At 30.9% G+C, this 16413-nt stretch overlaps 1 protein-coding gene across 1 annotated transcript in view; it reads right to left on the bottom strand.

Moving 5' to 3' along the window:
* Positions 1–15732, bottom strand: part of LOC106471283 (hsc70-interacting protein-like) — a 72032-nt gene extending 56300 nt beyond the window's left edge. Inside the window, exons 1-4 of the mRNA XM_013931879.2 lie at positions 15600–15732; positions 11773–11899; positions 7130–7199; positions 3670–3745 (exon numbers count right to left, since the gene is read on the bottom strand). Of these exons, the coding sequence (XP_013787333.1) occupies positions 3670–3745; positions 7130–7199; positions 11773–11894 (268 nt within the window). The 5' untranslated portion in view covers positions 11895–11899; positions 15600–15732. The remainder of the gene's footprint in view (positions 1–3669; positions 3746–7129; positions 7200–11772; positions 11900–15599) is intronic.
* Between the last annotated feature and the right edge of the window lie 681 nt (positions 15733–16413).

Here is a 16413-nt window from a genome sequence, read left to right as displayed (position 1 = left end):
GAAGAAATGTTGTGGTTCACTTTCAGGTTTAATTTAACAGAACGTAATTTATGATGCTTATTTTTTTTTTGTAAGCTACCTTTTCTGATTTTAGTTTTATTTATGTATATGGACGTAAATATTTGTATATACAAAGACGTAACTAGACAATTTTTACGTCTTGTCTAGGTATTGTATATACACATATGTGAACATTTCATTTAATGGCAATATTTATCTAAAATACTCTTGTATAGTTTGTGTTGTCTTTTCTCCATTTTGTATTCTTATTGGCTAGACATAATTAATCCAGTAAAAGAACTGTTATTGGAGTGTCATTATAAACTGGAAATATAGAATTTAGTACACGATAGACATAGTAAGTAAAACATTAACCCTTTCGAGACGGGTCACAGGTGAAAGGCCATGTCACTTCGCTTGTTCACTCGCAATCAAAATTTTATTGAACTACTATTTCATGAACTTATGTTAACAACTTTGGTATCGATCTGTATATTATAATTTAAATTTTAGTTCTGTATATTAATCAAATTAAAAGTAAATATTAAAAAACACAAAGAAACATCGTTTTTGTGTGTCACATGGTATGTTGAATGCAGCACTGGTTCAAATTGGATGTTTGTGAAGTCAAAATACTAAGTCTGTAGTTTTGAACGAATTAAAAACAAATTACGATACTTACAAGCTATAATATAAAATACGAGCCTCTTATCTTTTTAATTTGCTAAGATATTGCTCATGTAAGAAATCAAACACTGGCACCACGTTCACCTCTTTTCATTTTTGGGAACACTTCCTTATACACACTTACATCTATATATGACATGACTAACCAATCGGAAGCTCAGAATGTCCCTTAGTGGCTTTCTCAGCCATTTTAATGGACTTGGCACCATTTCTTTCTTTTGAACCAAGATTTCGAGGACGTAGGTTGTGTCTTTAGTCTGCTCGAAATTTCATATTTTCTTAAACCGAAATGCAGCTTAGTTGCAAAGCTTGATAAATTATAGGGAAATTCTAAGATATCGATATAGTAATTTCTGATTTTTTGGTTATTCAACTATATAAATAAAACCTGAACAAATTATTTTGTTTCATATCCTCCACGTGCAATTTTTTTCAAAAGCTCAGCAACCGACTACAAAGGTAGTAACTAGAAGAGATAATTGTTTGATTTACTTCTTTATCTACTGTTCTATGTTTTAAGAAAAATAAGTTTAAGAACTTATTTCAAAATAGCAATAATCTATATACATATATAATGTATAATAATTGAAATGCAACTATTTTACAAAATACTAGTCTACTAAAACACAGCCAAGACAAGTTACTTTGCACAGAACAAAGGTCAGTTTTATGTTATTTGATACAGTAACATAAGTGGACATGAGCCACGTCATTGTAACTTCTCTATTGTTAGACAGGCATGGCTGAAAGGTCAATATCATAAAAATAATAAATATATATAAATGTATAATGTTATAAGGTTTAAGATATTTAGTCTAAACATTTATGTTTTCATGTTATAATCAGTGTTCATTCTAGAATGAAAGAGGCATAATTTATATTTATTTCCTAATTTTTTATGGTGGTTGCAAGATTGGTCAAATCTACCAAACCTGTACAGAAATTAATTACTAAAAATAACAGATAAATTACAGTTTTTTCTTAAATGTTTGATAACTATCTCAACATTATAAAAATTTTGCATGTGAGATTTTAAAATTTTCTGATGCATAAAAGTATTTTTAATCTTAAAATGAATATTACTCTGCATGATAAATAGGCAAAATAGGCAAAACACGAAAAAAACATTGCTTTATAAACCTTAAGACTTAAAAAACATTTTATATTTTGCATATGAAAGCATTGTAATGTTTACTTATAATCTGCCAAATTTCGTTAACATTCGCTTACTAATTTAAAATTTATAGCATGAAAATTATAACAGGCACAAAATAGTTATGAGGTCGGTCCCAGGGACAGAGTCTGTGCTGAAAGAGTTAACCGATTTATAAGTTAGTTAGAAAGCCAGCTAAACTATTGTAATTTTGGCACATTATATTCTAGAGCTTGATATATTTTAATGTCCTAAAATGCACATTTGAAAGCTAGTTGAATTTTTTGGATAAAAAGTTAGAGAGAAAAAAATATGTTTACTAAATCACACACTTGAGTGAAAAAGCTTCAACACTAAAGTAAGCATACATTTTTTTTATTTTTATGTATATTTTTATTTATTGTTACATATTTTTTTAACAGAAGTAACAAAATTAGAAACTTTTTAGGTTAGATAAAAAATGTAAATGAAAAAAAAATGAATAAAAAAATTTTTCTTCAAGGAATGCATGAAGGCTGCCACCACAAGATATAATTGCATGATTCTGATGTAACTCTATAGTATATTTCCCTAAGTCCTCACTGGGTGACTTATTGCTTTGTTATTCCAGTTAGACTTGGTTCAGAAATCAATAAAATAAAAAACTAAATGAAAGCAGATGTGAAACTGTTAGATGCCTAATACTTTTTAGGATAAATAACTTTTGACTGTCTATTACAATCTGCAGTCATTCTAGGCTAAAAATGATTTTGATTTTATTTCATACTTTTAAAATTTTGCAGATGATTTCACTATAGTTAGTGTAAGGGAAGGAAAAATTAAAGATATAGTGTGAAGTTTTACTATAAAAAGAAAACTTTAATTATTCATTTAATATGTTCTAGAAGTTATGCAAAAAATATGAAAATTGCAAGATGAAAAAAATATTTTTATTCTTAGTGTGGAAATCCAGCCACTTAGAACTACTAATTAAAGGCTTGGTAAATTCACAGACAAATCTTTAGTATAAAATACGTAATTAAAAAGTCTTATTTTTTGTGTACAACATATTTACTAAAAGTTTGCCAAATTTTGTAAAGATACACTTAGTACAATCAGTTAAAGTATGTATGGTTACAAGGTCAGTCAAATTGACAGAGCCTATCTTTATGGTGCTAACAAGAAAAATATGGAGATATTCAGTGTTAAGTATAAGAGAAGTGCTTTTAGACTATGAAGTGTTTTATGAAAGTGACAAAAAGCACATTAAACACCACCCTGCCTAGTAATCCATGCGATGGTTGAAAATGGACATTCTGGTGATGAGTAAAACAAGCAATTTTGAACAGCATGAAAGCAGATACTCAAGTGCAAAACTTTATAAAAATGCACCAAAACCACCTCAGTACAAATATATACATTTTAAAAATTTTGCAACATTTTGATACAAGCTAGTTGGAAAATGTAAGATGAATAAAGCACAAATTTTGAAAGAGATATTAGTATGGTTAAAATTTATTTTACTCAACTGAGACACAATAATTATTTTTTAGTAGCACTGGCCAGAATGAAACCTGAATGGAATTTCATGGATTTTAAACACTCTATTTATATGTAAATATATAACAAAGAACAGGCTAATGAATAAACAAAATTTTTCTCGTACGTATATAAACAGATTCAATTCCATAAAGTCAAGAATTGGAAATGCTAATTTTTACTAGTAAATAACTACACCCAATGATACTGATCCCCTTCACAAATAAATAGGAAAACTGCAACAAAGTTTTGGAAAGAAGCAAACACGATTATTTTAAAATGTCTAGACCTTTAGCTTTCTAAAAACATACCAATATCACTCTCGATTTCCTCTTCTTCCTCTTTCTCTTCAGCGGGTTCTTTAGCTTCTTCTTCTTCTGTTGGGTGCTAAAGAAAATTTAATATGTAAACATACTGTTTATAGACAACAACAATACCTAAAGTTCATGACCTGGACCAATGTTTCTCAATATTTTTGATACCATGGGCCAAGACGCTGCTTCCTTAAACTGACGTGGACCACTAAAATCCCACGGACTCATGTTATACTACCTGTTTTGTACTACTTGTAAATTATATGTTAAAAACCAAGTTTGGATTAGTTCTGATAATAGAAAAGTAGCTTCCTCTACTCTTCAGATAATTAAATAAAAAAGAACATTTTATTTAAACCTATGTTTCACCATTGCAGCTTCATTAGGGCTTCCACAAAAACTCTTCAGAGCTATAACTTTTGTACAAGCCCTTATGAAGCCGTAATACCAAAATGTACGTTGAAATAATTATTTATTTTATTTATTTGGAGAGTAAGGGTTTTTTTTTTTTACCTTTATTGTTGAAAATGACTAAACCCCTTCAATATGCACTACAAATTCTAATACACAAAAAATGTTAGTTGTGATGTTAAAATGAATTGCCCAATATTAAGCTTTAATAGAGATTTCCTTTCATTTGTTTAAAGTTTTAACAAAATCAAGCCCTTGAACAACCATAAACAAGTTCATATTATTCAACTAAAAAATTTCTTCCTACAGATTATGTTTTCTGTGTATTTGTATTTATGACAAAGCTACTAAAACTATCTGCCACTGTCATTAATTGTTAACTACTGAACAAAGGTAAGGCTGCCAGTCATTGATTGACATTTTTACAACACACACTCACAGCTTAAAGTTCAGGGAATATATTGTGTTATTGCACAGATTTGAACCCAGATGCCAGCTCCAACATCCGGAGTTTTATCACAAGGATAACCTATGCCCAATCACTGTTTTAAGAGAATTTGACAGACTTCAGGTCTATGTCACAATACTACTACTACTGTGTCTATCATACCCCAGTCAGCCTAATGAGACATGGTATTGGGTGAAAGACCTCATGTTTTGGGGCAACAAGGAACCTACCTATTGGTCCATCTCAGCTGTCCCATCCTCTAAACTAAACTAAAACTACTAAATAAATAAAATCTTAAAGCCAGCCTTTCTCAATCATATATTTATCAAGCTTTTTCTTAAACTCACTTAAACTTACTGTCTCCACAACATCTGAAAGCAACCCACTCCAAAGGCCAACCACCCTGTTATAAAAATAAAACTGTCTTAGCTGAAGATGAATCCTACCCTGCCAAAATTTGTCCCCTCGTCCTACTATTATCACTGTTAAGATGAAAAAAGATGATGCATCAACACTATCAACTCCCTTTATAATGTTAAACATCTCAATCAGATCCCCTCTAACTCTACTTTTTTCATGAGAAAACAATTTGAGAGATCTCAACCTCTCCTTGTATGACAACACCTCCATCCCAGGCACCATTTTAGTAACCCTCCTCTGAACCATTTCCAACATTTCAATATCCTTCCTAAAGTAAAGAGCCCAAGACTGATCACAATGCTCCAAATGTGTCCTAACAAATGACATATACAATGAAATTATAATCTAGCATTCTATTTGTCTTACCACTAGCAACAGCAAACTGCTCGGATGGCTTAAGAGACTGATCAACCATTACACGAAGATCCCTTTCTTTCATGACAATGTTAAGGTTATTCCCATCCTAATTATACTTACAATTCCAATTATGATAATCCACATGCATTATCTTCCATTTATCATAATTAAAACCCATTTGTCGTATATTTGCCCAACTAACTAAATTATTTAAATCATTTTATAAATCAGCAGCATCCTCTTCACAACCAACAATTCCCAAGACCTTAATATCATCTGCAAATTTAAGTAATTTATTGACCATTCCTTCATCTATGTCATTGATGCAAGTCAAAAAAAGCAAAAGTCCTAAGACTGAGCCCTGAGGTACACCACTTGTAACATTAATCCAGACTGACTAAACTCCATTTATAACAATCCTCTACTTTCTTCCATCTAGCCAATCTTCTATCCAATTTGCTTATTTATCTCCCACACCTATAGAGATAATTTTTTACAAGGCTTTCATGTGGCACCATATCAAATGCTTTCTGAGCCTTCCTTTACCATACCTCAAGGGTTCTACCCCAATCCTTACATTTTGTTTACTCTTAATATACTTAAAGAAATGCTTACTGTTAATTTTTACATTTTCAGTTAAACTTTTTTCATACATCCTTTTTTATGTCCCAATTTCCTGTTTGACTAACTTTCTTGATCTTCTAAATCTCCCACCATACCAGTCAATTTAAATTTCTTAAATTTATTATGCTTTTCTTTAATTTTATCTCTTATACCCTTTGTGAGCCAACCTGGTTTTTTACTTACAGCCATTGTTTTTTTCTATAAGGAATATGTTTATCTTGAATATTTAAAAATTTTCCACATTTGATCAGTATCTCCAAATAATTCAGCTGCCCAATTCACAATAGATTATTCTTGTCACATCCCTTAAAAATTTACTTCTTTTGAAATCTGTAACCAACATATCTTTGTTCCTTATCTCAATATGCAGCAAAACATCAAACCTAATAGATCAATGATCACTTGCACCCAGATGTTTCCCAATTTCAACCCTCTCAATCATTTCTATATTTGAAGTTAACAGTAACTTTAAAATAACATTGTTTATAGTAGGTTCCTTGACCAATTGGTAAAGAAGCCATCTTGAACAGTTTTCACAAACCTTTCTCTCTCATGGTTTGACTCTAGCATTTCCAATCTCTTTGCCTGAAATTAAGATCACCCATAATTATGACCTCATTAACAGCTGAAATCTTAATCTCGCAGTAGTTTTTGACTAATTTCATCAGCATCATCTGGTGGTCTGTAACAAATTCCCACTAAAAGCCTTTTCCCTTTATGCCTGCTAATAGAAACCCAAATGGATTCAATCTCCTTGCTATTATCTTTTATATCCTCAATTTCACTCAAATGGTGAAGTTATATATTCTTTGCTTTCACTCACAAATTAGTAAAAATACAAACAGAAACAAAAAATAAGATAAAAGGAGCATAATCTTTACTGAATTAATTGTAAAGGTAACAGAATACTAAACAGTTAATCCAACTACATGTCAATGGTTTTTATGATGAATCTAAACTTATTCCTATTATAAAAAGATTTTTACTCTTTAATGATTTCTCCATTTTTGTATTGCCATCAATTAATAACTGTAATAATGCAACTAATCTAACAATGAACTTTACTAAAAGAAACCTTTTTAATTAATATTATATTTTTAATATTATAACATAATATATAATGATTTATGTAGCTGATACATATTCATAATAAACCAATGAGATTAATGGAATAGTCTTTTTACTCAGCACATTTACCTCACCAAAAGTAGACTTGGATTCAGATTCTTCTTTTGGCTTTGGAGGTGGAGGAATTGTTGCTCCTAAGCTGAATATATGAAAAAATTTGGTAAGTCAATTTATAGTCTCCATAAACTTTTAACCACTGTATTCCTAAAACATCATTTGAATGTCATTTTCAAACTAATTTTTACTCTCATTTTTATCTATTATAATAATATTCAGCTTTTGTTTGCCCTGAAAATGTGCACGCATACACACACTTCATTTTAATGGATGTAAACAAAAGGCAGATGTGAATATACTTTAGTACATTTTGTACAACAACATATTAAAAGCTTAAAGTTTTTATTTAAAAATGCCTAACTTAAGATCTTAGAATAACACAAGTTCATTTATTGATAGTATTTAAGCACAGTAAAGTTTACCCCTAACTAAACTAAAGCAAAAAACATACTTAAGTTACAAGTCATCTCTATCAAATATAGGCCATAATTAATAAAGGGTTAACTAATGTTAGGCCTAAGACAAGTGAACTCGTAGATTTTGGTATTTGTGATTAGAATTATTTTGTATTATTCTAGAAATCCTGTATTTAAATAAGTAGTTTTGCAATAAAGATAGTAATTTAACCACAAATCTTTTGCAGGTTTCTGCTAGTTTGAAAATAAACATTACAGCAAAACATATTTTCTTCAATAAATAACTAACACCAACAACATGCATTTTTATTTACATAATCACATCACATGCTAAGGAATGATAACTTTAAATGCCCCACGAAAATGAAGACCCAAATCATGCTGGTTGAATCATATAAAATTTATCACCTCCCTGCTCGATATACATGCTTTCATCGAATGTGTTTCAAATCTCAGAACTCACACTTCGTCACTTTTGACATTTGTCTAATATCACAAAACATTAGCTATTACTGTCGATAAAGAAGTAAATGCTCCCCTGATAATTATAGGTGCAACGAGCAGCCAGTTACGACAATTGCCAACCTTCGTGATTCTTGCTTTTCAACCATTTGTTTCCAACTCTAAGAACCCAAAATATCTAGTTCTTCTCATTCAGAAGCAATCCAATCAATCAGCAATCACACTTGTTGAGCCACAACTACTTTTAAGGTAACTTCTTAGAACTATGTATATTCATAAATAATGGAACTGTCACATGATGAAATGGAATGTTCCAAAGCCGTCCTATAGGCAAGTTATTTTGTAAATATTTGTATATACCTGTTTACCACTTACAACTTATAATGACATCTCCAACAGTGACTTGCACAATTCAAACAATTGACAAAAAAACTTATTAGAAAGTAATAGGACATTCCACATTCCCCAATCACTCTGTTGCTATGCGATGTCCCCAAACACAGTGCAGTACTTGTGGCATATCATCCAGAAAACTTCGTGGGAAAAGTGTGCATAAATCTCCAGCAAGCACACAGTGTGTATTAGTTTTGTGCATAGGGTGATGTTATCAATCGATTGCTAATCTACAGTCCATAAAAAAAAATGGGTGTGCTTCACAATTCGAGGAGCATTGTTTTTTTAACCTTTCTTTCATTCAGTGTATCAACTTATGTAAATAAATGAGAAACAGACAGACTGTTTTATCTGATGATAATTTACTCTATGGTGAATAATGTTTTGTGTTGAAAGAAAAAGTACAGGGTCATGATTGTCAGCACACTTACAAATCAGAAGATTGTTGTGAATATTCTTGTTTTTAATTTCTCGGCAATCAGTTTTCAGTGATCAGGAAATTCAACAAATTCCACCAATTCCAATTGTCGCCTGATTATGCAATAATCATCCCGATTGTCTGACCGATTATCGGTAAAACACTACATAATATAAATAATGACTTTAAATGAACACAAAATAATGATTTAAAAACAGGAATAATAATACAATTCTCGTGATGGTCTCTTTGATACCATCTTCCACATCTATTTCATTAGTTAATTACACTAGGCATAGCAAAAAAAGGCTAGCCATGGGCTGCTATCATCCCTGGGATTAAAGAGGAGCTACCCAACATCTGTGGCCTCTTTGACCTACTGCTGTCTGTACTAGCCAGCTCTGCTGAAGCAGATAGGAGCTTCAGCAAGATGATGATGATCAAGACCAATTTGAGATCTTGTCTGTGAGCTGACAGGATCACTGTTCAGCTTCTGGTCATGCTCCTCTTGCCTTCAATAAGTGACTTTGATCCCATAACAGCTATCCGTCTTTGAAACTCAGGATCACTTCGCACATGGCAGGGTCCAAATTGAGAAGCAGGTGCTGGAGAGTGACGAAGAAGGGGATAAAGGAAGAATCCAAGAAATGGATGTTGGGACATCATCAGACACTGATGCAAACTAGATTTCATTATATATTTTGATTAGGAATGGGCACTACTTTAAAGGGGAACAAAAAGTTCCTGACATATCATGCGTCAGAGAGAAATTAAAGATCACATATGAAATAAAAATAATTTAAGTGGTCTGAAACAAATAAAATAGTTTGACTTGTCTCGTTTTTCATGAAATATGAGTTCATAACAAAATAAATTGAAATGTTGATATCTTTAGTTTCCTTTCAATTTACATAATATTTGCTATTTAATTCAGTGATTTTTCTGATAACTTCCACAATAGAGTACATTTTACAATGAGATATAGGATTGGCCCCTAAAATTGCTTGAGGGCTCCAAAAATGCCTGTTTTGGGGGGCCTGGCTGGCTCCCCAAAAAATAAAGTTAAGTGTCCCTGCAATGCGAATATTGTGAATAACAATGATGAAGACGTACGTAACAAAAATGACAATATGGATTTTACTAATAATGACAGAGTGAATACTTCATGAAAGAATGCAAAAATGTACAGATCAGATGTTTTCAGAATAATGCTTCTTTGACATGAAATTTACCAAGTTGAAAAATCACACAAAAGTAAATCCTTCAATTTTATTTCTGAAACAAGTCGTATAATTATCTTCAGCACTTCACTACTAAAGAAAATATGCTTATTATCTTACCCAATGACACAGACCAATTATTGCTTAACACTGGAAAAAAAATTGTAAAAGATAGCAAAAAAACCAAAGAAATCATATACATTAAAAGTTAAATAAAAATAAAAATGAAGTACAATTGAAACTTCTGCTGCATTCTATCCAGAGAAGAGTGTTATTAGCTCCATTGCATGCTTAACCACAAAATGATGAAGTTTTCCATTTGTGTAAAATTGATATCAAAACCCAATAGCCTACCTGATATTTTTACCTCACTACAGTATCTTGTAAATGCACTCCAAACGAGGGTGTTTACAAATGCAATGTTAGTTATCTAACATTACTAATATATATATATATAGCTAGTATTCATTGATACATGGATCTTTATGTAGCCATATCTTCACTTATACTTTAGACTTTGCACACAAAAAAAGCTGCGAAACCCTTATCATTAGAACTTTCATTAAGTATCATTTCTGCAGCAAAATTCTAAGAGGATATTGATCATCCTAACCCTTTTACAAAATATCACCCAATTTGCCCATACAAGTGTTTAATATTCATTTTAGGGACTCCTGAAATAAATTTGAAAGGACTGTCAGAAACTGGTATTGCAGAAAACATTTCGCATAAATATGCAAAGTGTAATATAAAGAAAAATGAAAAATACTGGTTTACTCAGAAAAATTAGAAGCACAGAACAATCCATGATAAAAAGTGTAGTGTAACACAGTTAAAAATGAAATGATATTGGATTGTGAATGTATTCTAGTCAAGAAGAAAGTAACTAGTCAGAGAAATACTCTTTTCAATAGACAAAATTCCCAAAAGATGAGAATCTACATGGGGCATCAGAAAATGGCAGTTTATCTAGAGAAGGTTTAACAAAAAGAGACAATGTTCTGTAATGAAGGGATATACAAATAGAAGCTAAGTGACAAACAAATACTTCCATTCATGTGTCACATTATGAAGTATTTGCTCTGGTTTGTGATCTGTAGCTTCTTAAGCAACTGATATAATAGTGTTAATCAGAACTTTTCTGTGCAGAATAATCATTCTCAAATACTTTATTTATGATGAAGTAACCAGTTTTTATGGATCTTAACCATGAGTACTTTTGAAATCTTACTCTTTATTAAGATTAAAATACAAATAACAATTAATCAAGACAGTATTTCCAATATTACTCAACAACAAAACTTCTGAGATGAACCACAGTTTGCAAGGAGACCACAATTTAAATAAAAGGCTTTAATCGAGCTAGATCTCGCACACTTTCAAAAACCAAAGGAGCCAGATGTGTTTTTATATGCCTAGTTTGGTCTCATGTCAACTAAATGTTGCTAACATCAACTTTCAAGCTTTAACTGCAAATTACAAAATTAATGTTTATATATATATATGGAAATTACTTAAAATATGAGTGTATTAAAAAGTAGCTTAGAAGCTGTAAAATTTTAGTTCCAACATAATCCCAAATCAAAGTTCCCTTTAATTTGAACTAGCTTATCAAATCCTAATTTTCTGATGACTATGAACCTGTAACAATTTTTTTGTTAAAAGTCGCATGCAAGAGTTTCCATTTTCCTCTGTAAAATTCAAGAGTAAATATTCATAATTAATGGATTTTTCTGAACACTTTACCTTTTCAAGTAGATACTGAAGAAAGAGAGCTCGGGCGTATGCAAAACTTCTGGATGCTTTTGACAAACATCTATGAACCCTTGAAGTTGGTTTACTTGTTCTTTGTCAAATCTATACGCCATCTTATCTGTTGAAGTAAATAATAAAATACTACTGCAAAAAAATGTGTGAAAACAGTAATCAAAATACTTCAAACCTTCTAAAGAACAAATTGTTTACAAACATATAGCAGGTAGAAAATATTGGTTATCTTATAAATTCTAATTTACCTAAATATACATAATCTCCATCATTCACAAGTCTTATGAAAATGGTAGCAAAGAGAAGCCCTACACAATTTGACCTATGACAAAATGACTTATCTTTTTTTTACGCATGCAATTAAGGCTAAGCACAAACAGACTTTCTCTAATGATACAGATAAGGGACAGCTGAACTTATCTCACAATAAGGTATAGTAAACTACATGTCCAGATAGAAGGTAAAATTTTGTACTCTTATTGTCTAACAAAATAAAAACTTTCTCAGTACTACATGAGAAATGTTGGTAAAGACAGCCAAACAACAATTAAAACTGAACAAAGGAGGCTTATCATTAGCTGCCACTGAGAATTTAATCATAATTTACCTAACTCACAATCCCAAACAGCAAAATCATAAATGTCCTTAATCTTGTTAGACCATGAGAGATGTAAATTATGGTCTTACTGCAAACACTACATTGACTACTTCAGCTTTATATAAAATATTACGTTCGTGGTGTCAGTATACCTAGTGACATGAATAGTTACTTATATTTCTTTTTCAAAAATAAGTTGCTTATGCCTTAATGCAAAAATTAGGCATCTATAAGAAAATTGGGTTTTAAGGCTAAAACATGACATTAGATGTTTCAAGAATTTTTGTGTTGAAATAAGGCTGTCTTTAGGCTATTGATATGCAGTGAACAAAATGAAACTTAAAGGATGTTAGCAATATCCCCAACATTGAGCATTCTATGGGAACTGGCCTGAATAATGTAAATATTAATCCAGTGATAGTAACTAGAGAGACTTAAAGATTAAAAATTGATGAAGCACTGTTAGCAGATAATGTTTTTTGAGTTTTATGGGAGGTCAAAGATATGCAATCCCCACTCACTTTTAATAGGTCTAAATATAGTGAGCAGGTCCCTAGAGACACCAATGTTACTCTACTTTTAAAATTTATAAGAGTTGCACTGGAAATTATAGGCTAGTTTAGTTAGTCTTCTTCTGTAGGGGGAACAATTCTAAAAAATCTGATAAAAGAAGTGTTGTAAAATCATTTAGTGAAATATGAAACCTTAGGACAAATCCACAAGTCTTTTGATAAAGTCCCACACAGAAAATTAGCTAAAAACAAAACCATATCAGTGGAATATAGAAAATGACTTCAATTGGATTACGAGGTGGCTGGCTGAAAGCAAAATGTTTCTTTATGAAGTACGGTTAAACTGGACCTCTGTTACTAGTGGCATGCATTAGAGGTCAATGCTTAGGCCTTTGTTTTCCTCACATTAATGACACGAACAGCATTATAGTTAGTAAACTAGGAATGTTTGTCACTAAACTAAAATCTTTGGTGTTTCTAGCTATACTGAAAATGCTAAGCTACTAAAGAATAACTTAGATCAAATTGGTAAGTTATATAAGTACTTGATAAATGACCTTTAAAAATAATAGTGCAAAGAATGCATTTGACTTATCATAATTTAGTTCATATTTTTAAAATAAATGGTAACTCACTCAGTGGCATAACTGAAGAAAAGGATTTTGGCATAACTGTAGATGAGTGACTAAAGCCATTGGTGCATTTTTGTGTTGCTAGTAGTAAAGCTAATAGAATTTTACAATGTATTTACTGTCATAGACATAGAGATATTTTCTTTATATAAATAAACTAGTTGGGCCTCATTTGAAATACTTTGTATAGAACTGGTCTCCTGATTTAAGAAAAGATGGTTACTTGTTGAAAAAAGTTAAGAAGAGGGCTGTTAGGACGATTTTTGTGGGTAGAAATATTGTCTCACGGGGTTAGGTTAAGATCTCTTAACTTACTTTCTCTTGATAAGAGAAGGGTAAGAACCAATTTTTTGAAAGCTTAGGACTATCCATGGGGAATGATAGGATAAAGGTCTCTGATTTCTCTGTACTATATTCTAAAGACAATAAGGCAAAAGGACACAAATTTAAAATCTGAAAAAGACAGGCTAAGCTACAGTTAATTTTTTTTTTCCTAATATGGTGATTGACTTATGGAAAGAAGTGCCAACAGCAATAACGGAAACCAGTATTTTACAGGAGTTTAGAAAGGAGAAACAATTTACATCAAAAGGGTGGGTTTAAATTTTTACTTATTCCAAGACTGGATATGCAAGACAGTCCAGAAGGACCAAATTGTTTCTTGTTATCTGCAGGTTATGTAATTCCCAAAGAGGGATTTCCCTATTCCACACACTCAAGTGTGGAATGCTTATTAAACATGCTTATTAATTTCTTGATTCAGCTTTCACAACTAGAATTAAAACAGATGATCAGTTTATGAGTAAGAAGGTAGGAATTCTGCCTATGAGTTTATCAACCTTAAACCTTTCTTTTAATACAACAATAAATCTCAAGTTAAAGATAAAACACAAAAATATAATATTTATCATTGAGTACACTTCCTAAATAATATTTAACTTATATATCACACTAAGATGTGTAAAATCTTCATGTGATACATAAATTAAAATAATTATACTATAAAAACTATAAAATTATTTACAAGTTAAAACTGTTTTCCATTCACACACTCAGAAATAATTTTTATATTACTAATGTACATATCATAATTTGACAACATTATGATGGAAAAAGTTTATACATTCTCATACAAGACTATTCAATGGTAAATTTTAAGCACTTCATTCGACTATGTCATACATGATACAGTCAATTATTTTCTGTCAATGTTCCAATTTCTTGCTTATAATAAGGTAAAGATACTGTAGAACCTGTATTAATTATTAATGCACAGAATTTTCTTTTTATGTTGTTCTACAATTCAAGATATGAATGCAACTTGAAAAAATAAATTTATAAATTGAATATGAATTATATATCCATTTGAAATGTACTGTAAATACATACCCTTACTGCAGTCCACCAATGCACTACCCATTGTACAAGAGTACATTCCTAGCATTAGCCCACAATTCAGGCTCTAAATCTGCTTTTATCAATTTTTCTAATTTACTTGATTTATAGCTTAAAGCTTAACACCAATATACCGGAAGCAGTTTCTTTTTTATTCTCCTGACAAGAAACTATATTGGAGATCCCTCACGGCCTCGTATAATTGACACACTAATAAAAATATACGTTTATATTTGATTTTGAATAAACAAAGTATTTTGTTTTGTAATGAATGTGACAACAAAAAATATTTTAAAGAAATTAATTTGTGTAAAGTACAACAAATGTTTGAAATTTTACATTTTTTACAGGTTATAATGGTACGTCCTAAACAATAATGGCGCAAAAGATTCGCATGGGACTGTCGTTACAATTAATGTTAGTTATGCCTGGTCATCTTTCACAAGTTATGCGATTATAGGCACGGCACGTGATCCTTTATAATCCTAGGCCTAATAAGTTTAAATTCGTCACATTTCCGAACTATGTAAAGTTTGATTTTTAATTATGTTTCATTTAACTTATGTCAAATAAATGACCAAAAATAAAAACATTAAGATTCACACATACCAGGTTTTTGTTTTGGTTTACAAATTAAGGTAAATATGAGTTAAAGTGATACTTTCTTACCGTATTAGTAACGGAATATCCAATACTACACTAATTTAAACTGAGGGCTCTCTTCGAACTAACTAGAAAAATCTTTTAACGCCCTCTAACTTGTAGAAAAAAATAGAATTAGAAATTGTATTGGTTAGATGGAGTAGTTTTTTAAGTGAACATGTAGTTCGCGTAAATTACTTTTGCCATTGGTGGTAAGAAATATAATATCATGTAACTCCTGTCACAAATTGAATTGAACAAATTGTATTAATTCGGCCCCCCAGTGGCACAGCGGTATGTCTGAAGACTTACAACGCTAGAAACCGGGTTTCGATACCCGTGATGGGCATAGCACAGATAGCCCTTGTGTAGCTTTGTGCATAATTATAAATAAAGAAACAAAAATATTAATTCGTGGGCACTGGTGGTGAAAAAAATCAAGTTAAGTTTTAGTTTTAATCAAAATTTAGTGAGATGCACAATTCTACAATAATAAGTATGTAATATTATTATTTAACAAATACTTGTATATTTTATGTGACATTTATATGATGAATTTAAATTATAAATTACAGGCTTTCACTTATTGAATTACATAAAACTATTTATTATTCTTTGTAAATTTGTAATAAAATAAAATAAAAATTTTGTAATCTCCGATTCTTTATGCAGTACCTTAAGTTTTAGCAATTATTCAATTTTCGGCTTAATTTATTCAAAATACTGTTCTAAATAAATAGTGACATTGATAACTGAAAGTTGTAGCTGGCGCTGATGATATTGTTACGTCTCCGTTCGTTAGTTATTTTTCCGTAAATTCATTCCGACGTAACTTAAGCGA

Source organism: Limulus polyphemus, unplaced genomic scaffold (genome assembly GCF_000517525.1).
Source record: "Limulus polyphemus unplaced genomic scaffold, Limulus_polyphemus-2.1.2 Scaffold4515, whole genome shotgun sequence".
Classification (NCBI taxonomy): Eukaryota; Metazoa; Arthropoda; class Merostomata; order Xiphosura; family Limulidae; genus Limulus; species Limulus polyphemus.
The sequence above is the reverse complement of the archived record's forward strand: the minus strand, read 5'-3'. Positions and strand labels throughout refer to the sequence as shown.